The sequence below is a fragment of the Oryx dammah genome, unplaced genomic scaffold (assembly GCF_014754425.2).
Source record: "Oryx dammah isolate SB20612 unplaced genomic scaffold, SCBI_Odam_1.1 HiC_scaffold_2, whole genome shotgun sequence".
NCBI lineage: Eukaryota > Metazoa > Chordata > Mammalia > Artiodactyla > Bovidae > Oryx > Oryx dammah.
The window spans coordinates 90,180,801-90,205,530 of NW_024070186.1; the positions used below are offsets into that span (position 1 = coordinate 90,180,801).

The following is a 24,730-nucleotide window of genomic DNA, read 5'->3' on the forward strand; positions in this document are numbered from 1 at the left end:
CACATGCCTCTATATCATGTCAGATTCCTGCCCCAGTAAGCAGGTGACCTCTTCATGGCTCCAACTCTGTAATTGTCCCATGGTGCCTAACAAGACCTTCAGCTTTATCTAGATTCAAAACCAAGTCTTTTGAATCCAAGTATGTTACCCTCACTAAACCATGATGCTTATATATGTTTATTTTAAACTTTACTTTAAAAACACAGTACTATAAAAGATGTTCAACTACCAGCAATGAAGGGAGGATTATTTACTTCTAAATTTCTCTCTGGTGATCACAGAGAGGATAGTACTCAATTATTTTCTTAAGAGCCAGATAAGTGGATAACATGCAGCAGAAGCAATTTATGTGGCAGAGCACAGAGGGCATTCATAGGCATAGGGTCATCTTTGAGTACCACATGAAAAAGCAAGCCAAAAGACTTGGTTTTGAATCTATGCCTCTCACCTCCCTGGGAAATGTGTTCTGACACCAATGCTCCTGATATTCTAGGAGAGAGAATCCTAGTACGAGACAAGCAGAATGTGAAGTTTCTTTATGTGAAGCCCCACAACTCAGAAGAGACCCCAGATTCAAGAGAACAGAGAGGCCTGGTTCTCCTTGACATCCAAACCTCATGGCTGTCATCCCATTGGTTGTTTTGTTTTCTTCATCCTTCACCTACAATAGAGGGAAGTAAAAGTCAGTTACAGGTGACTAGAGGGAACTAATAATCATAAAATTTGATCATCAGATATATCCTTGGTAAGATATTGATGAATCAGTCTTCATACTCTAAGATGATTAGAAACTAGGCCATTCTTCAACTTACCATCATGCTAGAAATACTTTCCCCATCTTCTCGAATGATCAGAGTGTACCACATTTTCTCTTCCACAGGATGCTCAGTGTAGACAGACACATTGTGATATTTCAGTTGAAAGTGGAAATTCTGGCTTTTTGTCTTCAGGTGGAGTTTGGAGTAGTGTGGCATATTCTGCAGAATAGAGCCTGTCACATTCACCTTCTACCCCACCTTGAAAACTGCAGTGTTATAGTACCCCAGGGCAGGTGACCTCATCAGATACTTTCAACATTACCCTTTAACCTCATAATTCCATTTCTAGGAATATACTATAGGAGTAATTAGAGGCATGAATGAAGATTTATGAGTGAGGATATTCATTACAGAAATATGTATAATAATAAAAAATTAAATGCCTATTAAGGAAATATTTTACTAAACCATGATCTATCCATAAATGGAATATTATGTATCCATTCAATTCACATTCTCAAAGTTTATCTAAGGACATGGGAAAGTCCTTTTGATGACGATCGTGCTAAGGAAAAAATCAAGGTCAATACAGCATATAGTGTTTCAAGACTTTTTAAAAAGTAGTTTGTTTACTCATTTATAAAAAAAATGCTAAAGCTAACTATGATTATCTCTGTGTGATGGATTTATAGGTGATTTTTCGATCTTTTGACACAGTCCCCAATTTTCAACAGTAAATGTATATTACTTTTATTATTTAAAATATTTTTAAATGAATATTTCAGAATATGTATAGTATAGCAGTGAAAATATGTAAGCCAAACTCTTCAATAGGGTGTGTGTTAGGAGGCAGTTTGAAATAATAATACAAATTCAACCTATTGAGAGCTTACAATGTTCCAGACACTATGCTAAACACGTTATATATAATATTTATTCTTACAACAGTTTATGACATAAAAAGTATTGCCATTTTACAGATGCTAAAGTTGAGACTTATAGATAAAATAACTTCTTCAGGGTCTTACAGTTAGGGAGTGGCAGAACCAGGAACTGGACTGGGGCATTTCGACTTCATAGGTGCATGCTGTAAACAAAGCACTGTATATGCTGCTGCTTTGGCACATAATCTGAATGTGTTTCTAATTCACTCATGTCCATACGTCACCTGAAAGGATTTGATGGACTCTGCCAACAGAGTATTATTTTCATCACCCAGCACTGTTACTTTGACCTCATCACCTGCCAGATTCAAGACTTGTAGGAAAATCTCTTGGGAATTTGGCTGGCATGTGGCCATTTCCTTAGGAGAGAGAACATGTATTAGAAATACTACAAAATAACCCTTCAAATACAGTGAGAACACATACTTCAGTCCTATTTCGATAGCCAAGTTTATTAGGTCAAGAGAACACAGTTTTCTATCTCTAAAGAGCATTTAGCTTTGAAGGCTCTAAAGGCAGTTTGGAGGAGGAAATTCCAGCTCAGTGTAGCAAGCACTGATGCCAGGTAACAAACTCCATGCTTTTAGACTCAGTTGTGGCCCCGTACATCACTCCCCAACAGTGGCTATTCAATCTGCCGAAATATATTTGAATGTCTGGTAAGGTATGAAAGAAATGGTTCTATATCTTGTATACTGGTATTTGGAAATTCCTAGACAATGTACTCTACATCACTCAGGTGGGAGGTGGGCTTCATTTTGCACCGCTGCTCTACCTCTATATCTACTCATTTACCACAAACACTTACTATGCACCTTTTAAAAAACAACTACTGTGGTAGGGCCCAGTGAATCCAGATTGAACAAGTCAGAGAAATGAACAAAACAGATTTCATCCTGCCTTCATGGAGCTTAAAATTTACTGTACTCACATTAATTTTTATCTCTACAGCAGCAGCAACTGCAAAGCCCAGGCATGCTAGGATCATACCAACAGCCATTTTCCTAAGTGATCTGAAGAGGAAACAGAGAGGCAGTCATACCTAAACTGTAAATTCTAAAGAATAAAATCTAAACTTCCTAAGCTTACTTAATTTGTTCTCAATTACTTTCAAAGTATTTCCTAGTACTCCCCTTCGTATATCCTCCTTTCTACCTTTACTTGAGTCACACTGAACTGTTCTTTGTAACACACCAATTTTTCCCTCTTTGTTTATGATTGTTTTCTATCCACTATGTCATAATTACAAAAATAATAGTAATATAACCAGATTCATTGAACATTTACCATATACCTATTACTGTATATTATTACCTTCTTTTCCTCTTCTTCAGAAGACTTTCTTGACCCTAGCCACTCTTTTCCATCTCTGCATTTCCCTGGCACTTTGCTTCCATTCTTAGAGCACTTAACATAATTCATCATTTTCAATAATTAACCTTGCATATTTTCTAGCTCCCTTACTAAAAAGTAAATTCGTAAGGAGCAAGATTTGTGCTTCTACATTTCCATAGCACTTGGTACTGAACTCAATAAACTGCTCAATAAATGAGTAAATGACAAACAGTCATTTGAATATGGTAAGTGGCTATCAAAAGGAAATTTCTGTCAAACTTTCCAAAGAATAACACTTCTATTTAGACTAGGGAGAAAGCAGTAATTAGGGACAATTCTGTTGTCTTCTGAGGTCCCTCATTTGTTTCATAGGGACAGTAGGAGATTTAAGGGGATTAGTTTTCATCAAAGGCTTTGGACTTCTTTGAAGAGGCAACTTTCAAGAACAAAGCAACAAGCTGGTTTAGAAGCCTAATCTCATATTTTTGACTATTCATAAAGTATAGCCCTAATCCTTCAACATCATGTTTGTAAGTCTGCAGTAATGGATTGGACTCTCTGTGACAAGTATTAATTAGATCTAATTCCCATTCTCCAGTATTGTTGTTGTGATTAGTCACTCAGTCACGTCCGACTCCTTGCAACCCCATGGACTGTAGCCCGCCATGGGATTTTTCAGGCAAGAACTACTGGAGTGAGTTGCCATTTCCTTCTCCAGGGGATCTTCTTGACCCAGGAATTGAACCCACAGCTCCTGTATCTCCTGCATGCAGGCAAACTCTTTACCTGCTGGGCCATCAGGGAAGCCCTGTTCTCTGGCATTAATAGGCATTTAATCTATCATGAATAAACAGAAGCAGAAAAATGATAAAACAAATCATCACTAAACAAAAAGGATAGTGACTCTTTATCAAACTGGACAAATATAGAGTCAAGCTGGAGCAACAAAGGCACAGTGAGCACTTACGTGAAGTTAACGCCACACTTGGAGACCAGACGATAAATGACAAGGTCAAACAGTGGGATGAAAATAACAATCAAAAAGGGATTTAGCACCTGTAATGCCATGGTAAAAAGATTAGTTCCAAGTGTTTTTCTATTATGAGTGTGAGCATGTGCTCTCATTCGCATGTGTGCACACTCTCTCACATCCAGACACACTTTCATCAACAATGTACAGAATGACTCCACATCTTTCAGTCCCTTTACACCCAAGACTCTATTCCCCTGCCATTAGCTTCCAAATATCCCAAGGAACCAGTTTCACTCTAAACCTGTTTTTCTATCAATTGATTAGGAGCTCTTCCCTCCCATTTCATTCATTTCCTCCAGTTCCACAGCTAAGAGGAAAATGTCATAGTCAGGAGAAAGGAAGGAAAGAAAGAAGAATTGGGATTGTTGAACAAGCAGTTAAAAAATAACCAGGAGTCACCAACAAGCAGAGACTCTGAATTTGTTGCTTACAAAACTAAGTTGTACATTTGCTTTGACAATATTTCCATGATACTTGACATGGAAATAAATCCAGTGTTTACACTTTCCTTGTGAGCTCAAAACTCAGTCTCCCTTGAGTTGAGTAGGAGCTACTTACTAACAGAGAATGTAAAAGAGAAGTGTGGGGCTTAAGAATATTTTCATTTCTATGTTTAGTCCTCCTCAGCATACAAGGGAAAAAACATCAAATTATGGTTGGTAATCCTCCTACTACATGTTGAGTTATAGATGAGGGAAGAAATAAGTACCTGGGAATATAGAGAAGTCTCTTACCTGTATCTGGTCAGGCTGAAGCATGAAAAAACCCTGAAACATGGTAACAAATCACATTAAGATAGTGGCCTAAAGACAAACAATTTTCCAGTAGTCATGTATGGATGTGAGAGTTGGACTGTGAAGAAGGCTGAGCGCCGAAGAATTGATGCTTTTGAACTGTGGTGCTGGAGAAGACTCTTGAGAGTCCCTTGGACTGCAAGGAGATCCAACCAGTCCATTCTGAAGGAGATCAACCCTGGGGTTTCTTTGGAAGGAATGATGCTAAAGCTGAAACTCCAATACTTTGGCCACCTCATGTGAAGAGTTGACTCATTGGAAAAGACTTTGATGCTGGGAGGGGTTGGGGACAGGAGAAGAAGGGGACGACAGAGGATGAGATGGCTGGATGGTATCACTGACTCAATGGACGTGAGTCTGAGTGAACTCTGGGAGTTGGTGATGGACAGGGAGGCCTGGCGTGCTGTGATTCATGGGGTCGCAAAGAGTCGGACATGACTGAGCGACTGAACTGAACTGAACTAAAGACAAAGTCTAATCAACAAAATCAATAATATTGACAATTAGCAGGTGAGAAGCATAACATAATATCCATCAGGTCTTTTGTTCAGGACCACTATTATCCTTGTAAGGGTATGTGGGGGAATAGGCTAGAGATGGCTTTAGGCTACAACTTCTGAAGGTAGATGGGCATAAGGGAGAATCTTATTTTCTGTGAGCTATGCTTTCTTTAACTTGAAAGAGACTAGAGTCAGTGTGTTTTTATTAATCCCAGTAACTGCAGTCATAGGTGGTAATAATGTGAAGGACAAAAAGGTATGATGGTTAGGGTGACATCTCCCATTGACACACAGTGTTTCTAAAGTTCACAGAGGCTCAAAAAAGAAGACAACCAGGTAAGTCCTGGACAGTCAGAGGAAGGGAAAAGGTGAAATTATATTAGGGAAGCTTCAAACAGGCCGGCTGATAAAACCCTGGCGTTATTCCTCTCTGCCTTCTTCATAACTGAGATGGCAGGAGAACATACAATAATCTAGACAGTGGGAACAAATGAGGAAGAGTTTGTCAATGTATGGAAATTAGAAAAATAAAAAATTGTGTTTAAAATTTTTCCATTATTTCTGTATCTATGTACAAAATATCCGCCTCTGGATCCTCTGTTGTGAGCCCTGCCTGAGATGCGTCAATTGTGTTGTGTTCTTATTGCTCACTTGCTAACTTGTGTCCAACTCTGCCACCTAATGGACAGCAGCACGCCAGGCTCCTCTGACCTCCATCTCCCAGAGTTTGCTCAAATTCATGTCTACCGGGTTGGTGATGCTATCTAACCATTTCATCCTCTGCCCCATTCTCTTCTTTTGCCTTCAGACTTTCCCAGCATCAGGGTCTTTTCCAAGAAGCTGGCTCTTTGTATCAAATGGGTAAAGTATTGGAGCTTCAGCTTCAGCAACAGTCCTTCCAATGAATATTCAGGGTTGATTTCCTTTAAGAATTGATTGGTTTGATCTCCTTGCAGCCCAAGGGCCTCTCAAGAATCCTCTCCAGCACCACAATTTGAAAGCATCAATTCTTTGTCACTCAGCCTTCTTTATTGTCCAGCTAGTTGTGTTGAAGCAGCAATCAAACCTGCTGTGCCCTGGTCGGGCTTAGATAAAAGAAAATATCCATGCCCAGGCTTTATCACTTCATTTGCTATCTTCTCAATGCTTCCTGTGTACACTGAAAACTTTCCATCCTTACATTTCTGATTTCTAAAGATAAGATTCTGCCTTTTATTTCCAGATTCTCTTTACTTTGTTTACCTACTCAGTATCTGCATGCTAAAGGCATCTCTCTTATAATTTTATGTCACTTTTCAGGTAAAAACACAAAGAAATTTTTCCTTAGTGTGGATTAAAAAGAAAATGATATTGGAAAAAAATCTCTTCTACTCACCAAATTCCCATTCATCCTGGTGGCTTGCAAGGTCCATCGTGAGCCCTATGGCAAACAGATGCTATTAGAGAAAATCTCTTTTCTTTGAGAGAGAAGGAGCTGGAAGAACAGGTAGTTTTCAAAAGAACTATTCTTACCTGCTGATCCAAAAGCGCCCAGAACATGGGCAATGGGATATAAAGGAACAGTACCCTGGTCAGTGCCTTCACGTCCATAATGAGCTGCTTCTGCAAAGAGGAGGAAGAAGGAATAGGCTGAATTGGCATTTAAGGATTTCTCGCTTGGAGTAGAAATGGCCCAGAACAGTAAGAGAAGAGGTCAAATACAGTAGAAGAGAACCAGTTTGGTTATTAGGAAAAACTCTATGAAGGCATCAGATGTTTCTGCAGTTCAACTTACTGGGTATTTCTCAGCTGCCCAGTCCAGCCAGTGCTCTCGCTTGGGATTGTCCCCAGAATGGTTCTTGAAACGGCTGGAAATGGCAAACTAGGGCAGAGCATAGATATCAGAAGTGAGGAAAAAAACAAACAAAAAACCCATCCCCTGCCTTTTCCATTTCACTGTATCTTCCCTTAGACACACATACTCTTGAGTGACTTAATCTAACCTTTTGATTTCATCACACATTGAATTTCAGAATATTTGAAATATAATTTCAACATATGTAACTACATTTCAGAAAACTTTTGCCAGTTTTTAAAAATGATTATATTCTTTTCAGCTTAAAGGTTAAATAGAGGTATCGAGTGAAGTTTGATCAATCCCACTTTCTAAAAGTCACAGAAGCAGCGCAGAGGTCATTGAGAAAAGTGTATAGCCATGTTTGAAGGCCTATAGGCTCAGAACAGCATTTCTTTTCTTGTGATTGAAAAAGGCAGGCAAACAATTCATGGACTTACCCAGATACATTTGACTACTTGATTCAGTATGTTTCCTTCAGGAGGTGGTTTTCTGTATAGTTTGCTTCCCATTGCAAACACAACTGCAGTAGATAAACAGAGTTCTCAGCTTCTCATTTAGCATATTTAGTTGTCAACACTAAGGACACACTTCTGAAATGTAGGAATGATTGACACGTCTCATAAAGGGTGGAAACTGACTGATGCTCCCTGACTTTGGAGTCATAAAAACTATGGGAGCCAAGAGAAAAATAAAATGGTCAATGTGTAGACTTTCCTGTAATCACAGAAATGAAAGTCACCACTGAATTCACACTATTCTTCTCCATCTCTACATCTGATACACTACCAACTTTCACCGACCCTCTCTTTTGAGTGTATTTCCTGCCTGCCCCTCTTCTGCATCACCAGGACTATGACTCATTTTGAACCTCACAACTTCTACCCTGCATTTGCAAAATGGCCACCAACTAGTTTCTCAATCTCTGTTTGCTTCTCCTCCTTCTAATCTGCTGCCAAATTAAAATGTTGTTTCCAAGACCTATCTAATAAGCCCAAACTCCTGATATGGAAGGCCTTCCCAAATTCATTATTATCCTGATGTATATAATTATCATTAACAATCTCTTGAAGGTTTATTATTATATGTAAAGTGTTAAGCATTTTACATAATAGTACTGATTTAACCTGACAAGGATTTTGCACATGAAGAAATCAAGGGTTAAAGTAGTCAAGCAATTTCTACAAAACTTTACAACTGTGAAGTGCCAGAAACTGCATTTTTGACCTTAGGCCTGTTGCCTCAAAAATTTATACTCTTAACCAACATAAAGCACGTCAGTCATTCATTCTTGCATCACATACTTTGCTGGACACTTTGTTGTTGTTTAGTCAGTCAGTCAGTCAGACTCATCTGTGACTCCATGGACTGTAGCCCACCAGGCTCCTCTGTCCGAGATTTCTCAGGCAAGAATACTGGAGTGGGTTGCCACTTCCTCCTCCAGGGGATCTTTTCGACCCAGGGATCCAACCTGTATCTCCTACATTATAGGTGGATTCTTTACCACTGAGCCACTGGGTAAGCCCTTTGCTGGATACTACAGAGAAGAAAGATATAAAAAGACGTGATCCTGTCTGCAACGGAGCTCCTCTCAACTTACCACTTTCCGCTTTTCCCTCATTACTCTCCATTTGGTACTCTGTCCTCTAACCACTGTTTGTCATTCCTACTAACAGTTCTGTTTTATTTCTGCTCTTGAGCTTATTCTCTTTCCTTTAACCCTCATCTTTAATCACATCTCCAAAGCTATCTATAGATGAATTTAATTTTCTTAATTTCTCCTTTATTTTCCAAATTGCCAAAATAAGAAATTACTTTTACAATTATAAAAAAAAAATTTGTTCATGTTTACCAATTTTAAGTAAAATCTGTGGGAAACCTCCACCACGGTACCATCTCCAATGTACTTTCCTCCTGAACGGATTTCCCAGCTCCAGCAAGATGCCTCTCTAGCAGCTACTCTACCAAAGATGCCTTCCTCAGTGACCAGTAGCAATTTCCAATATCCTTACATCTAGAAGGCCTGAATCACTTTACTTTTCTCTATCTCAATTTTTTAATTTCTCCAGTCATCTCAGTCAGATTCACTCTACCACTTTTACTTTATTCATCCTCTCAGTTTCACCAAACTTCCCCAAATAGTATGCTTTACCTACCACAGTCTTCTTATTTCTGATAGAAAAAATAGTTCTGAGAAAGAATTCTAATCCTGTGAGACATGTCTGCAGATAAAGAGGTATCTAGACAAGCGGAAGTTTATGGAAAGGAAGTAGACTGCTCTTGAAATTAAAAATGATCCTAAAAAGGGGCTGAAATTCTCGGGAACTCTGGTCTAAAAAGTGACAATGGAGTGACAAAAAGAAGACCTTGACAAGGCTACACTTAAATTTCAAGACCACTTAACTAAAGAAGGTAAATAGGGACCTTGAGTTTCTTTACCATCTCCTCCCATGAGCGGACATTGTTGCCTCTTACTTCACCAACAAAACAGAAGGCTTCAGATGTAAACCCCTCAGCTTCTTGCCACCACGTCTCTCAGTCTCTGTGTTCTCATCTATTCCCTCCTCTCTAGTTCGGTGACGGTGATGTTCCTCCTCCTGTGTAAAGGTAGTTGCGCCATGTGCGCTTTCATACTGGTTACACTGTCTCATCTTACATCTTCATCTTACATCTTATCTTACGTCTTCAACATCTTTCTTCACTGGAGTGCTTCTAAAAATATTCAAGCATTCTCAAAATCCTCTCCTGACTTCATGTCACTTTCAGTTATAAATACTTACCATCTTCCCTTTCATCCCTCTAGTCACTTCCCAATCTGCTTTAATTAGTCTTGAATCTCCACCGATCTACCATAACTGATATCATCAAATAAAGCTGGGAAAGCATTATCTTGCTTTCCCAGTCACATTTGTTACTCTGAATGATTCCCTTCTTGAAATCTTGTTATCCAAGGCAAAACTACTATCATTTTGGCCGTTTTCTTTTCAGTCTTATTTACGGGTTTTTCCTCTTTTCTTCTTCTTTTTTTTTAACCCTTTACCTAATTCAAACACAAAATTTCACTCAACACATTTTTGTTGTAAAGGAAATACAACAACTTATAAGTAAAGGCTGACTTGTATAAAGGTATGCTTAATACTGAATAATCTCATTTAATATGAATAACATAGACACATATCAAAGATTTGACAATCTATATACTGGAGAAAATAACCAATATTAAATTTTCACTACATTAAGACTCATTCCCTTAAATATTTGAAACATTATTCCAAAGATTTATATCAGAGGTTGTCCCCTAGAGATTTGATTCTGGCATTATTGAAATCACAGTGGTTCTTAAACTAATAGGTTCTGTTTTCTGCCTCTCCATTTGCAGTTTTTCCCCTACCTGGACAGCCCTTCCCCAGCTTTTCTTTAGTGAATCTTTATTTGAATTGTTACTTGTACCTTTGCTGCACCTCCTTTTAGATGTTTATTTCTGCATTTATCAAGTGAAGAAAACTTAATTGTTCACTTTTCTGTATCTTTACCAGGACAACAACATTTCTTGTGAAACAATTACTATGACCTGTTTATAGTGCCTAACTCATTTGCTTGTCTTTTAAATACCTGGGTTCCTCAGGGTTCTATCCTTGCTGTCTATCCTACTCTTATTATCTCTTAGTTATTCCATTTATTTTCAAGCTTAACTGATGTCCATATACTAATAGTCCCAACTCTTTATAGCCTAAAAATTTCTCCTGAATTTTAAAAGTGTATTTCCAAATAAATGTTTGATACTCCTAATAATATGGTCTAAGGACATCTAGAATGGAACATGCCCCAAACTAAATTCATTAGTATTGCCCCCAAACCGATTCTCCCTTATTTACTCAACTCAGAACCCTACATTCAATCTTGACTTAACATTTCCCTTTCTTTCACACAATGTAACATATCAAATTTGTCAATTCTGTCAGGGCTGAGGAAGATGAGCTAAGGGAGGCACTCACTTTCAGTAAAAATTTAAAGAAGTACCAAAAATTCAGTAATCAAGACAGGGTATCCTTGTCTTACCCTTATCCCATTCTTTCTCCACATTATAGTCAGAGATACCACTGAAAAATAAACATCTAACAATCATTCCTCTGTTCAAAATCCTTTTGAAGCTCTTTAATATTCTCTTGATAAAGTTCTAATTCCTTAATAAGTTAAAAGCCTTTCATTATCTGGTTTCTTTTAGTTTCTCCTCTTTATCTTTCTCATTTATGCTCTAGGCAGTTTGAATTCCTTGAAGGCCTTCAAATACATCATACTATTTGTCAACCCCTTGTCTTATAGACACCATGTCCTATTTCTGTTTCACTTGCAATCTGTGATTCAGTTCAGTTCAGTTCACTTGCTCAGTCGTGTCCAACTCTTTGAGACCCCATGTACTGCAGCACACCAGGCCTCCCTGTCCATCACCGACTCCCAGAGTTTACTCAAACTCATGTTCATTTACTTGGTGATGTCATACAACCATCTCATTCTCCGTCGTCCACTTTTCCTCTCGCCTTCAATCTTTCCCAGCATCAGGGTCTTTTCAAATGAGTCAGTTCTTCACATCAGGTGGCCAAAGTATTGGAGTTTCAGCTTCAAATCAGTCCTTCCAATGAATGTTCAGGACTGATTTCCTTTAGGATGGACGGGTAGGCTCTCCTTTCAGTCCAAGGGACTCTCAAGAATCTTCTCCAATACAACAGTTCAAAAGCATCAGTTCTTCGGCACTCAGCTTTCTTTATAGTTCAACTCTCACATCAATACATGACTACTGGAAACACCATAGCCTTGACTAGAGAGACCTTTGTTGGCAAAGTAATGTCTCTGCTTTTTAATATGTTTTTAATATGCTATCTACTCCTTCCAAGGAGTAAGCGTCTTTTAATTTCTGGCTGCAGTCACCATCTGCAGTGATTTTGGAGCCCAGAAAAATGAAGTCTGCCACTGTTTCCACTGTTTCTCCATCTATTTGCCATGAAGTGATGGGACTGGATGCCACGATCCTAGTTTTCTGAATGTTGAGCTTTAAGGCAACTTTTTCACTCTCCTCTTTCACTTTCATCAAGAGGCTCTTTAGTTCTTCTTCACTTTCTGCCATAAGGGTGGTGTCATCTGCATATCTGCTGCTGCTGCTAAGTCACTAAGTTATTGATATTTCTCCTGGCAATCTTGATTCAGCTTGTGTTTCATCCAGCCCATCATTTCTTATGAGGTACTCTGCATATAAGTTAAATAAGCAGGCTGACAATAGCCAGCCTATTTGGAACCAGTCTGTTTTTCCCTGTCCATTTCTAACTGTTGCTTCCTGACCTGCATACAGATTTCTCAAGAGCCAGGTCAGGTGGTCTGGTATTCCCTCCTCTTTCAGAATTTTCAGTTTATTGTGATCCACACAGTCAAAGGCTTTGGCATAGTCAGTAAAGCAGAAAGAGATGTTTTTCTGGAACTCTCTTGCTTTTTCCATGATCCAGCAGATGTTGACAATTTGATCTCTGGTTCCTCTGCCTTTTCTAAAACTAGCAAGAACATCTGGAAGTTCACGGTTCATGCATTACTGAAGCCTGGCTTGGAGAATTTTGAGCATTACTTTACTAGCGTGTGAGATAAGTGCAATTGTGTGGTAGTTTGAGCATTCTTTGGCATTGCCTTTCTTTGGGATTGGAATGAAAACTGACCTTTTCCAATCCTTTTCTTTGGGATTGCAATGAAAAGTGACCTTTTCCAATCCTTTTCAGTCCTGTGAGCACTGCTGAGTTTTCCAAAGTTGCTGGCATATTGAGTGCAGCACTTTCATAGCATCATCTTTTAGGATTTGAAACAGCTCAACTGGAATTCCATCACCTCCACTAGCTTTATTCATAGTGATGCTTTCTAAGGCCCACTTGACTTCATATTCCAGGATGTCTGGCTCTAGGTGAGTGATGACACCGTCATGATTATCTGGGTCATGAAGATCTTTTTCTCTAGTTTTTCTGTGTATTCTTGCCGCCTCTTCTTAATATGTTCTGCTTCTATTAGGTCCATACCATTTCTGTCCTTTATTGAGCCCATCTTTGCATGAAATGTTCCTTTGGTATCTCTAATTTTCTTGAAGAGATCTCTAGTCTTTTCCAGCCTATTGTTTTCCTCTATTTCTTTGCACTGATCACTGAGGAAGGCTTTCTTATCTCTCCTTGCTATTCTTTGGAACTCTGTATTAAAATGGGTATATCTTTCCTTTTCTCCTTTGCTTTTTGCTTGTCTTCTTTTCACAGCTATTTGTAAGGCCTCCCCAGACAGCCATTTTGCTTTTTTGCATTTTTTTTTTTCTTGGGGATCATCTTGCTCCCTGTCTCCTGTACAATGTCACGAACCTCCATCCATAGTTCTTCAGGTACTCTGTCTATCAGATCTCGTTCTTTAAGTATTTCCTACTTCCACTGTATAATTGTTAGGGATTTTATTTAGGTCATACCTGAATGGTCTAGCGGTTTTCCCTACTTTCTTCCATTTAAGTCTGAATTTGGCAATAAGGAGTTTGTGATCTGAAACACAGTCAGCTCCTGGTCTTGTTTTTGCTGACTGTATAGAGTTTCTCCATCTTTGGCTGCAAAGAATATAATCAATCTGATTTCAGTGTTGACCTTCTGGAGATGGCCACATTAATTGCGATTAATTGCTGTTAATTCTTTAGGTCTTATCTTCCGTTTCATTTCTTTAGGCCAAGCTTTTCTGAGCCTCAAAGCCTTAAATATCCCTCCTATTTATTCCTATAGCTTCCTCTGTATTTCCCCAGTTGTGACAGTGATCATACTATATTGAAAATTCCTGTTTACATGTCTGTTTCCCTGCTCCTCCTAGGCCACATAAATTCTTTGAAAGCATGAATGCTGTAGCTATTTAATTCACTAACGTAATCCCGATAACTAGAATAAAATCTAACACATAAAGGCTCATTAAATAAATGTTTGTTGAATGAATTAATGAGTGAAAAAATCTAATGAATAAATTATAGTGAAAAGTCAGAGAACTGAATTATTAGTACCAAGAAAACTGAAGTAGTTGACTAACAATGACAGCTAATACCTGTTTGAGTGAGTGAAGTCGCTCAGTCGTGTGTAACCTTTTGTGACCCCATGGACTATAGCCTGCCAGGCTCCTCCCTCCACGGCAAGAATACTGGAGTGGTTTGCCATTTCCTTCTCCAGGGGTTCTTCCTCACCCAGGGACTGAACCCAGGTCTCCCGCATTGCAGGCAGACTCCTTACCGTCTGAGCCAGCAAGTACTTGTTTAATATTTCGTAATTTATAGAACATTTCCATTATAATATTTCTTTTGATCTTCATAATTACTCTGATATTAAATAATATTATTGTGCAATGATCCAAAGAAAAGGGCATAGTACTAATCAGAGGAAAACTAATCAGAGGAAGATAATTTGGCTTTGAAGAGAGAAGGAAACAGAGAATGTATTATCACAGGGCTCCTAAGATAATGCATAAATTTCTTGGAATTGACATTTCAATCTGAGTAATACTATTAGCCCCCTCCCTTAGTTGAAAATAATCAGATGGAACATTGAGCTTTTGGGCTCTTTATCCTCTATTGAGCTTTTTATGTGTTTGGACTGGATATCTTCCAGGGGGGATGTCACACCCAAAGGCTCAGTGTGGGAACAAGTCTCCAGGTCAATAATTAGAAACAATCATGTCCAGCTTTCCCCTTAGACTGTGTAAACTAAGCAACACACACATTCCTCTTCCTCTTCCATTGCTGGGTTCTTGGTGGTAAAGAGAATAAATGCCATTTGATCTATGTGGCATCAGTTTCCCCCTACTTATACAACTCCTATTTATTTGTTTTTAATCTGAGTATAGTTGCTTCAGTGTTGTGTTAGTTTCTGCTGTACAACAATGTGATGCAGCTATATGTATATATATATCCCCTCCTTCATGAGCCTCCCTCCCACCACTCCCACCCCTTTAGGTCATCCCAGAGGGCTCAGCTGTGCTGCCTGTGCTATATAGCAGCTTCCCATTAGCTATCTATTTTACACAGGGTAGAGTCTATATATATGTCAATACTATTCTGAATTTGTCCCACCCTCTTCTTCCTCCTCTATGTCCACAAGTCCATTTTCCATGTCTGTATCTCTATTCCTGCCCTGCAAAAAGGTTCATCAGTACCATTTTTTTTTCTAGATTCCATATATATGTTATATATATGCATTAATATACAACATTTACTTTTCTCTTTCTGACTTAGTACAAGCTGTATGACACACTCTAGGTTCATCCACATCACTACAAATAATCCAGTTTCGTTCCTTTTCATGGCTGAATAATATTCCATTGTATATATGTATCTTATCTTCTTTATCCATTCATCTGTCAATGACATTTAGGTTGCTTCATGTCCAGACTATTGTAAATAGTTCTGGAATGAACCCGGGGGGTACATGTATCTTTTTGAATTGTGGTTTTCTCAGGACATGTGCCTAGTAGTGGGGTTGCTGTGTCCTATGGTAGTTTTAGTTTTTCAAGGAAACTCCATACTATTTCCCTTCATGGCTATATCAGTTTCACCAACAGTGTGAAAGGGTTCCCTTTTTTCCACACCCCCTCAAGCATTTATTGTTTGTAGATTTTTTGTTGATGGCCATTTTGACAGGTTTCCCCTACTTATCCAACTACTCTTATTCTCTTTGCTCAAAAGGAAACTTCTTGGGAGCATTGCAGAGCAGGGCAGAAACAGCTAAATCTAGAAGCTTTAAAAGGCTCAAAGAATTTAAAACATCTTCTAATTATTAGATAAATAGTTATCAGACAAAATAAGATGGTTTGAGTGGAAGGATTATTTTCTTTGCTTCATGATATACTGCAGTATAGATCAGTACATCTCAACCATGACTACCATTAGAATCACCTAAATACTTAAGTTTACAGATGCCAAGGCCATATCCTACAGAGATCCTCATTTAATTGGTCCTACATGGCATCCAAGGATCAGTCCTTTTTAAAGCTCTCTAGGAAACCTATTAGGACTTCCCTGGTGGCTCAGATGGTAAAGCATCTGCCTACAATGTGGGAGACCCAGGTTCAAGCCCTGGGTTGGGAAGATCCCCTGGAGAAGGAAATGGCAATCCACTCCAGTACTATTGCCTGGAAAATCCCATGGACAGAGGAGCCTGGTAGGCTACAGTCTATGGGATCGAAAAGAGTTGGTCACAACTGAGCGACTTCACAGGAAACCTGTTAGTTATGTAACCTTCAGTATTTTTTTTTTTAGATTTCTGACTTTATTCAGTTAATTTATCTACAATGTCTAGTGAAACCCCTAAAATAATATTTACCTAATAATGGCCATCATCAAAAATTCGAATAGGTTAGTGTGAGGACTGAATGCAAAAGTTTGTGCAAAGTGCTTACATCATGCTTTCCATGTGGAAGGCATCAGTGGTTATTAGTTTCCTTGCCCCACTGCACGTACCAAGAGCCATCAGCATAAGCAGTCCTGGAACTCCAAAGGCCAGTGCATAGCAGTCCTTCCCAAAACACTTCACGTCTCCTACAGGAAAAAATAAAGCCAAATTATTCCTGAATCTTAAGTCTCTGATGTTCTAGCCTATAAGCTCAGGTTTTTGAGGTCATAGACATACCCATCCTCTTTCCTCCCATCACCTAATCTATAATCCTTTTAGGGTAGACAATTCAAGATTAAAAAAAAATACACTCAGATTTTCAAGCCCTTATAAAAGAGGATGGAGAGTAAGAAGCCTTGAACAGATTTCTGGCTGGCCAGAATAAAGCTTATGCAGAGGCCCTCAGAAAAGATCCCAACCTCTCAGCATGGGTGTGACAAATGTAGAAATCAAGCTCCCTGCATTGATGGAGAGGTAGAAGACTGAGAAGTATCTAGTCCGTTCCTCTGCCTGAAAAAAATAAATAAATAAAAAGGACAAATCATCAGTTCGAAGTGCCTACTCGGTCCATCCCCATCTCATGTTCAGACTAAGTGAGAGGTACATACACTGATTCAAATACTGCCTCCATGGTTTGTGACTATCATATTAGATATTTTAACACATATCTTGCTGACCCCAGACAAATATTTCTCTATCTTTCAAACACTAGTATAAGCAAGCACCTTTAATATTTTTTATCACTTTATCTTGGCAAAAATGGTTATCTTTTATGAAAGTGAGTGAAAGCATTAGTAGCTCAGTTGGGTCTGACTCTTTGCGACTCCATGGACTACATATAGCCCACCAGGCTTCTCTGTCCATGGAATTCTCCAGGCAAGAATACTGGAGTGGATTGCCATTTCCTTCTCTAGGGGATCTTCCCAACCCAGGGATGAAACCCGGATCTCCTGCATTCCAGGCAGATTCTTTGCCATCTGAGCCACCAGGGAAGTCCTATCTTGTATACTACATCTATGCATTGTGTTCAGCAAGTAAGTAAGTAAAGTTGCTCAGTCATGTCCGACTCTTTGTGACCCCGTGGACTGCAGCACATCAGGCCTCCTGTCCAACACCAACTCCCAGAGTTACAGACTCAGTAAATATTTGTTAATGGAATTAAGTGAATGAATAACTGAGATAAAAATTAAATAGATTTTGTGTAATGTGTGGTAGGAATAGGACTAGAACATGGTTCTAGTAAACTGTTGATCAAACAGGATAATTTTCCTAATGCTTCCCTAATGCTTATGGGAAGTCTGCCAGAGAGTAGAAAAGGAAGTCTGTGAGCTTGGAAGTGCCTGGTGGAAACTTGAATGTGGGTTTGTCCTATTTCTGGGATATCTCTGTGGAGCGCTTACAAAATTAAGTAACTTTCAAATAAAGTTGTTGACACTTTATTTATTATGCACTTCTGTGCTTCAGTCTGACTTCCCATATCTTTTCCTGACACATCAGCACAATCTCCATTTTCTATATATGGTGTATTTTGCTTCCTCTTCTGGTCCCCACTTAAATCTGTTCTACTCACCCATGTGTATAATTCATTACACATAGAATCCCACTTGCCAGAGGCTGGTTATTTCTCCAAGGTTAGCAAGCAGTTATATTCTATGGACCCTTAGGCAGATGAAGAATATAACTCAAATGTTCTGATGGGTTAGAGGAAAGAAGGAGGACATATCACAGAGAAAGAACAGAAAAACAGATACATGATAAATAGCTATAGAAGAGGAAATAATACATGAAGAGAATCAAAAAGGAAAACTGAGAGGTAAAAAGAAGTTAGAAATGTTGTCTGATCCAAGAATAGACTACTTCCCTTGCCTGGTTGTCACTGCTTCCTTAACAGACCCATTTTTGCATTTATTCATACTGCTTTTTCCCCACTGACAGTGGAAGGTATTTAGGAAAAGAAGAAATGATCATCCAGACATGTTCATCTAGAGAAGCTCGTTCTGTTTTATTCCAAATGGTCATTTTCCCCTTTCATAGAATCCTAAAGCTAGAGATGCTTAAATCATCTCCACACTACTCACCACCTCCCATTCCCAAAGTGATGACCATGTATCTTCTAAAATACCTCAAGTGAGAGTAAATTCACTCCTTGCAGCTATTTGAAATTTCTCTTTCCATCAAGCAAAAAGCTGATTTTCTATAGCTTTCTTTTATTGATCTTTGGATTAATTACTGACATCCTTCCAATATCTATAGACAGTTGTAATATTCTCTTTAATCTTCTCTTATCCAGGCTAAATATCTCCTTTTACTTCAACCTTTCCTCATAAGATATGCCTTTTAGTCCACTTGCTACCTTGGTCACTTTCCTTTGAAATGTTTCCATTTTTCTCTCTATTAATGACCAGTACCCAGCACTGAACACAACTCTTCAGATATGATCTGATAGTGGATTACTTCATTCTTGGCAAATGGCTACCTGTCGTTTAATGCCTGTTCTACTTTTTTTTAAAACATAGAAATGATAGGACTCTTACATGTTTTTCTTCAAACTGGTCTCCACCAAAAGCTGCCACACAGGGTTTGATACCTCCTGTCCCCAAAGCTATTAGACTCAGGCCGACCATTGACAGGACTCTGAAATGGAAATGTGAGAGTGCTAACCATACTGATACTAAACACAACTGTAGAAATGGAATATAGAGGTATAAGAAAAAAAATATGTGTACAAGGGCACGACCTCCTTCACATTTCTATACTGTGGGCACTTCCCAATGGCTTCCTCCTAGGAGAGACTTGGGAGCATTCACAATCTTCATAATCCTTGAGTTTCTGCCAGAAAGTATCATTACATGAGAAGATTTTGTCCCTGATACTCTCATTTACCTCATGTGTACAACAAATAGAAACAGATACTCAAGGAATTCCAGAGTTAAGGCACTGGTTCTCAGTTTCACTATAGTCAAAGGGACACTTCAATAGAAAGTCCTTGTGAACTTTTATCCCACATATCCTTAGTAACTACAAAATAAAATTTTAAGTTAGTCATAACTAATAGGAGAAATGTCAGTGATTTCTGATGGGACAACAATAATAAGGTATCTAATATCCATTAAATCTCAAGCAAAATTCTTAACTCATTGGAAAATATACATATAAGCATATGATAAACAAGAATATATATTATCTGCTTCTTGGACAAGTCTAATTCTCTACTGAGCCAACAGAAATCAGAACCTATCAAGAGTTTGGCATCATAAGCATCAATAGCTTAATAAAGAACAGAGCAACTGGAATATATGGACTACACAGAAACAGATCTACACTATATTATAAGGAAGTATCACAGGCATATTTTTTTGACTGTCTCAAAGAACAAAGTGTGGATGGGTGAATAGGTGAGGGAATATAGAGGATATGAAAGTTTTCATGTCTTCAAGCATATGAATAGTTTTCATGGAAAGGATACTAACTGGGCATCCTACAAGTCCCCAAATATTTAATAAAAACAAATGAGCTCAGATAATGCAGGAAAGAGTTCAACTGATCAATTTTTTTCCTCAATCAATTTGGTGATAAAACAGTATGTTAGAAATAAAGGGACATCTCTGGTAAGAAGATAGAGAAACATCTATAATGAATGCATGTGACATCTACCTGTCCAGTGGAGAAAAAGTGGTTCAGTTTTTATTCCATAATTTTACTCACATGTGTAAATTTTGTCCCGCCAGTATTGGTAAGGCACTCATAGATTTGATCACATGGCCAAGCACATACACCAAGGAGAGATAGATGATTGTCCTGTTGAAAGAGTTAAATCAATCAGTCTACAAACAGAATTCAGATATTTGAGTAATATAGACTCAGAATTTATACTGTTCTCAGTGCCAGGGTAAATGAAGCAGGAGGAGGGAGAGTTGGAGGAGAAAAGAATTATCTGAGAAATGCAAACAGATTTACCCTCAGAAATTTTTGATATTAATTAGTAAGGTCAAGGCGACAAGAAATCATGCAGTAAAGATACTTTTTAGCTTTATTCAACCTAACATTTTCCCAAACTTATTTGACTATGTGAGTTTTATGTTCCTACATACCATTCATCAGATCCTATGCAACCAATTTTCAACAGAATGGACTTTGAAAAATGCTAATTTAGACAATTCCGGAGATGACAACACCACAGAAAATATCTGAGTGATGAATACCTGAGATCCATCTCTGGTCCATGAGGATGATGTTATAGGGAACAACTATAACATTATTATCCCCAAACATCTCTTGGTACCATTTTCAGAGACTTAAAATATATTGAAATGAATAGATCATTAGTTTAACTCATGAAAATATTTACTGTATTCTTAAGAAAGCAACTATAGAGGGAAGTCAGAAAAGAGAAACCGAAATGGTAAAAGAGCTGTAAAGAGGGACTTATAAGAAGATACTAAAAAGGTTGAAATGACTCAATCTGGAGAAGAGATGGACAGTATATCAAATTACTATTAATACATTGAATTTTACATTTTGTTGTCGACTATCTCTGTCACCTGAGATCAGAACAAGAATTGGTCTTAAACTTCGAATGGAAGGTTAAAATTAGATACAAGAAAAAAACCCTTCCTGATGGAAAAGGGGATAAAAATATTGGAAACACTGATTATGAAGAGACAAAACCTTTCTGTATTGTCAGTCTGACAGAGATTCTTATTTGTCATGGATGACACAAGTATATTCTTGCTTGGAAGCGAGAGGCTAGAAGTGATAGTCTCTGCGCGATTAATTGATGAAACTTCTTGGAACATGACCTCCCATCATCCTTACTTGAATTTTCCCAACCATGAGTCAGCAATGGCTGCTCCCAGGATGGGAGTGAAGTAACAGAGGCTGCTGAAGGCGTGGTACACAGATGTGGAAGTGTCTTCACTCCAGTTCAGGTAATACAGGAAATACAGGGTCAGCACAGCTAAAGCAAAAAAAAAAAAAAGGGGAGAGAGAGAGAGAGAGCCAAAACAAAATAGATACATTAAAATATTTATGGAAGAAAAGAACATTTGATAAGATCTTTGAAGGTGATCTTGACCCTCAACAGTCCAATCTATGAAGCAACTGAGGAGTGACTGTTGAGCAGTAGAACGGCCCTTGGGAATTGTGGTAGTAAAAGGGGCTATGCTTAGTCTACAAACGCAATACTGCCTTCAGTCTTTGTGCATATATCATCATTTAGGTCAATCTGAAAGATAAAATGAGGCTTCTAATATTCCTTCCTTCTCCTTCCCCCAAGAATCGGACACGACTTAGTGACTAAACCACCACTCTCCTTCCCAGCAACAGTATAATCCATAGACCTGAAGGACAGAAATGAATGCCACTGGTCAGAGTTTTTCCACTTATATTCTCATAGGCTGTATTCTGGTTTCCAATACTTTCCTTTCTGGTTTTGGTCTTTATGAATTAGTAGGTGAAAGCCCATCAGGTATTTTGGGGGACATCTTCACCAAAGGAAAGGACAAACTGGATGAAGGCAGAAAGAATAGATAAGGGAAATAAGTGCATATAAGACAGATTGTTACAAACATGGGGTGAGAGTGAGTGGAGAAAAGTGGATTGGGACACAAAATTACCTTTCATGCCATAATAGGAAAAACGCTCACAGAATTCATTCACCACAATGAAGACAATGCTCAGTGGATAGTTGGAGCCACAGATTTTCTAGGAAACAAAAAGACACTGGTTCAAGCATGAACAATATTTCCCTGTTTAGACCATTATACTGTTTCACAACAGAAAAAACCATTTAAGTCACCATGATAGGTCATGCGAAGCAATGGTCCCTACTCTTCATGAACAGCCAGTATCATACTAAAAGTGCTTGCATTGCTGATTTAGCACTCAGAGAAACCATTCTGAATATTCCTTTGTCCATCATTCATTTAATAATATGCAACTGCTCAGGCATTTCTTGATATGAGACACCAGGACTTGTTCATCTTTCCACAAGCACTAAATGGAAAGCCTGGGGCACTGGGCATGAGAATAATCATCCTTATTTCTAGGAACATAACAAAGAGTTGGCCTCCAGAGCCCGTGATATCCAGGTAGTTACACGCAGATGTCAGTACCCTGCTTAGCTCCACTGTGTAGATTAATCTTTCTGTCTCCACTTGCGCATTCATTGTGCTGGGAAGAATCTGAGCAATATGAAGACTTTTTGCCAGGCACAGAACCCAATACAGTTTCCTAAAGGTGAGATGATTGGTCCCCTTCGCCTTGGGCAGAGAATTCCTAAATCCTGTCAAATTAAATGTCCATTCTTTCTATGAAATAGAGATTCTGTAACATTTTCACACTAATCCTTTTGGGCATTAAAAGGACTATGCTACTCAATGCACTGTATCAGTCAGAATAAAAGGAATATCATGTTTTATTTCAAATCCCTACCCATTATGATAGTCCAACCAACATGAGAGATGGAGGTATGTGTTCTTGGTTCAACTGAATCTTATCATGAGATTTTCTTTTAGTTTTTTCATATACGTAAGACGTATGTATGTATAAGTAATGTACAAGATGTATATGTACATACATCTTTGTAAACAGCCTTAAATTCTTTGGGACCAGAAGATATATGACTAATTAAATAAATGATAAATTAATAAATCAATACACTCATTCTTTTATCACATGGATATATAAACAGCCCTCCAAAATATGAATATATATTAATATATAATAAAAAGTTGCTTGAAAGAGAATAGTCTTTTTATTTTTCCAGGTCACAGCTTAAGAGTCATGCAACCTGAAGTTTACTTAACATGCTTCTACTAGCTATGTAACACTGTCACTGGTGGTACTCAGATACTGACCCAGTCATTGTCACTACACCTGCCTTTCTATTTTAGTTTTATTATTCCAAAAAACTACCATATCTAGGATACTACTTAATACTACTTCTTTGCTTGTAGTAAGAACTCAATAATGCTTGCTGTAGGCTCTCTTCTTACAGGATTTTGATATGAGGATTAAATCCCAAGTGTATAAAATAAAACATTATTGATACTTCCTTGTTTCTCTGTCCTTTTGCCTACTGTAAACTGAAACACAGTAAGAGAGGCCAAATCTATTCTAAAACTTCTCTTGGTGTCCTGCATAGACTCTGTGTACAGGGGAAATTAAGGGCTGAGTTTTGGAGTTTTTTTTTGGTAAAGAAAGAACAATCATGTACAGTTCTCTAGAAAGAGTATTTGCCAAGTTTTCATGGACATGCAAATTGTTTTTCCTTAGAAACTCAGAATATACAATGAAATACAGCCAAGTCCTAGATACCCACTGAAGAACTCTGACCACCTCCTGCTGCTGCTTCCTCTCCTAAGTTAAAAGAAACTCCTGTTTAGATCTGGTCTACAGGTTCAGTCTAACTCCAAGAGAGAAAAGTTTTTAATATTTAATACAGCTCAACCTGAAGCTGCAGGGGCCAAGGAGGAGAACCAACAGAGTACGTCTGTTCCTGTAAGAGGCAGAGATGAATCCCAGGACTCACCGGAGATGGTTTCTTTGGAAAGTTGGAGGACTGAGGTGGTACCTCTTCAGTGGAGACAGGTAAAAAAAGAGTTTCCTTGGATTCGTTTTTCTGGAAGGGATTCATGGTTGGCTCCTCACTCTCTCTCTCCCCAAGCATTTGGCTTTGGTAGGCAGTTGGGACAGCTGACAGCTACCGTGAAAAAGGAGGACTAGGTTTAACCCTGTACCCAGTGAGTGTCCTGCTTTAGCAGCTGCCTGCAAAGCAGAAAGCTATAGGAGAAGAAAGGATGGTCTCAAAGACTAATTCAAAAGAATGTTTATATAAAAGGTAGAGGTCAGGAAAGTGAGACTAACAAATCATGGAATGAGATAGTATAATGCTGAAGAATTGCAAATGAGTGAAAATAGTTAAGAATACAATGCCTGAAGCATAGCCTGGAGCATAGATTTTAAAATCGATTTCAGGGTGATAAGAGCTGCCATTTACTGTACAGCTACTGTGGGTTTTTCCAGTAGTCATATAGGGATGTGAGAGTTGGACTATAAAGAAAGCCCAAGAATTGATGTTTTTGAACTGTGTGGTGTTGGAGAAGAC

The 24,730-nt window shown here is 38.4% G+C and overlaps 1 protein-coding gene across 1 annotated transcript in view; it reads right to left on the reverse strand.

Moving 5' to 3' along the window:
* The window catches only part of LOC120871121 (solute carrier family 15 member 2-like), a 39,456-nt gene extending 15,136 nt beyond the window's left edge, over positions 1-24,320 (reverse strand). The window contains exons 1-17 of the mRNA XM_040250809.1: positions 24,155-24,320; positions 22,239-22,326; positions 21,439-21,580; positions 20,329-20,421; positions 19,158-19,257; positions 17,043-17,133; positions 16,692-16,769; positions 7,639-7,721; positions 7,139-7,225; positions 6,877-6,966; positions 6,740-6,784; positions 4,805-4,837; positions 4,005-4,093; positions 2,634-2,715; positions 1,927-2,061; positions 813-977; positions 615-661 (exon numbers count right to left, since the gene is read on the reverse strand). Coding sequence (XP_040106743.1) covers positions 615-661; positions 813-977; positions 1,927-2,061; positions 2,634-2,715; positions 4,005-4,093; positions 4,805-4,837; positions 6,740-6,784; positions 6,877-6,966; positions 7,139-7,225; positions 7,639-7,721; positions 16,692-16,769; positions 17,043-17,133; positions 19,158-19,257; positions 20,329-20,421; positions 21,439-21,580; positions 22,239-22,326; positions 24,155-24,292 — 1,586 coding nt within the window. The 5' untranslated portion in view covers positions 24,293-24,320. The remainder of the gene's footprint in view (positions 1-614; positions 662-812; positions 978-1,926; positions 2,062-2,633; positions 2,716-4,004; positions 4,094-4,804; positions 4,838-6,739; positions 6,785-6,876; positions 6,967-7,138; positions 7,226-7,638; positions 7,722-16,691; positions 16,770-17,042; positions 17,134-19,157; positions 19,258-20,328; positions 20,422-21,438; positions 21,581-22,238; positions 22,327-24,154) is intronic.
* Positions 24,321-24,730: the final 410 nt, after the last annotated feature.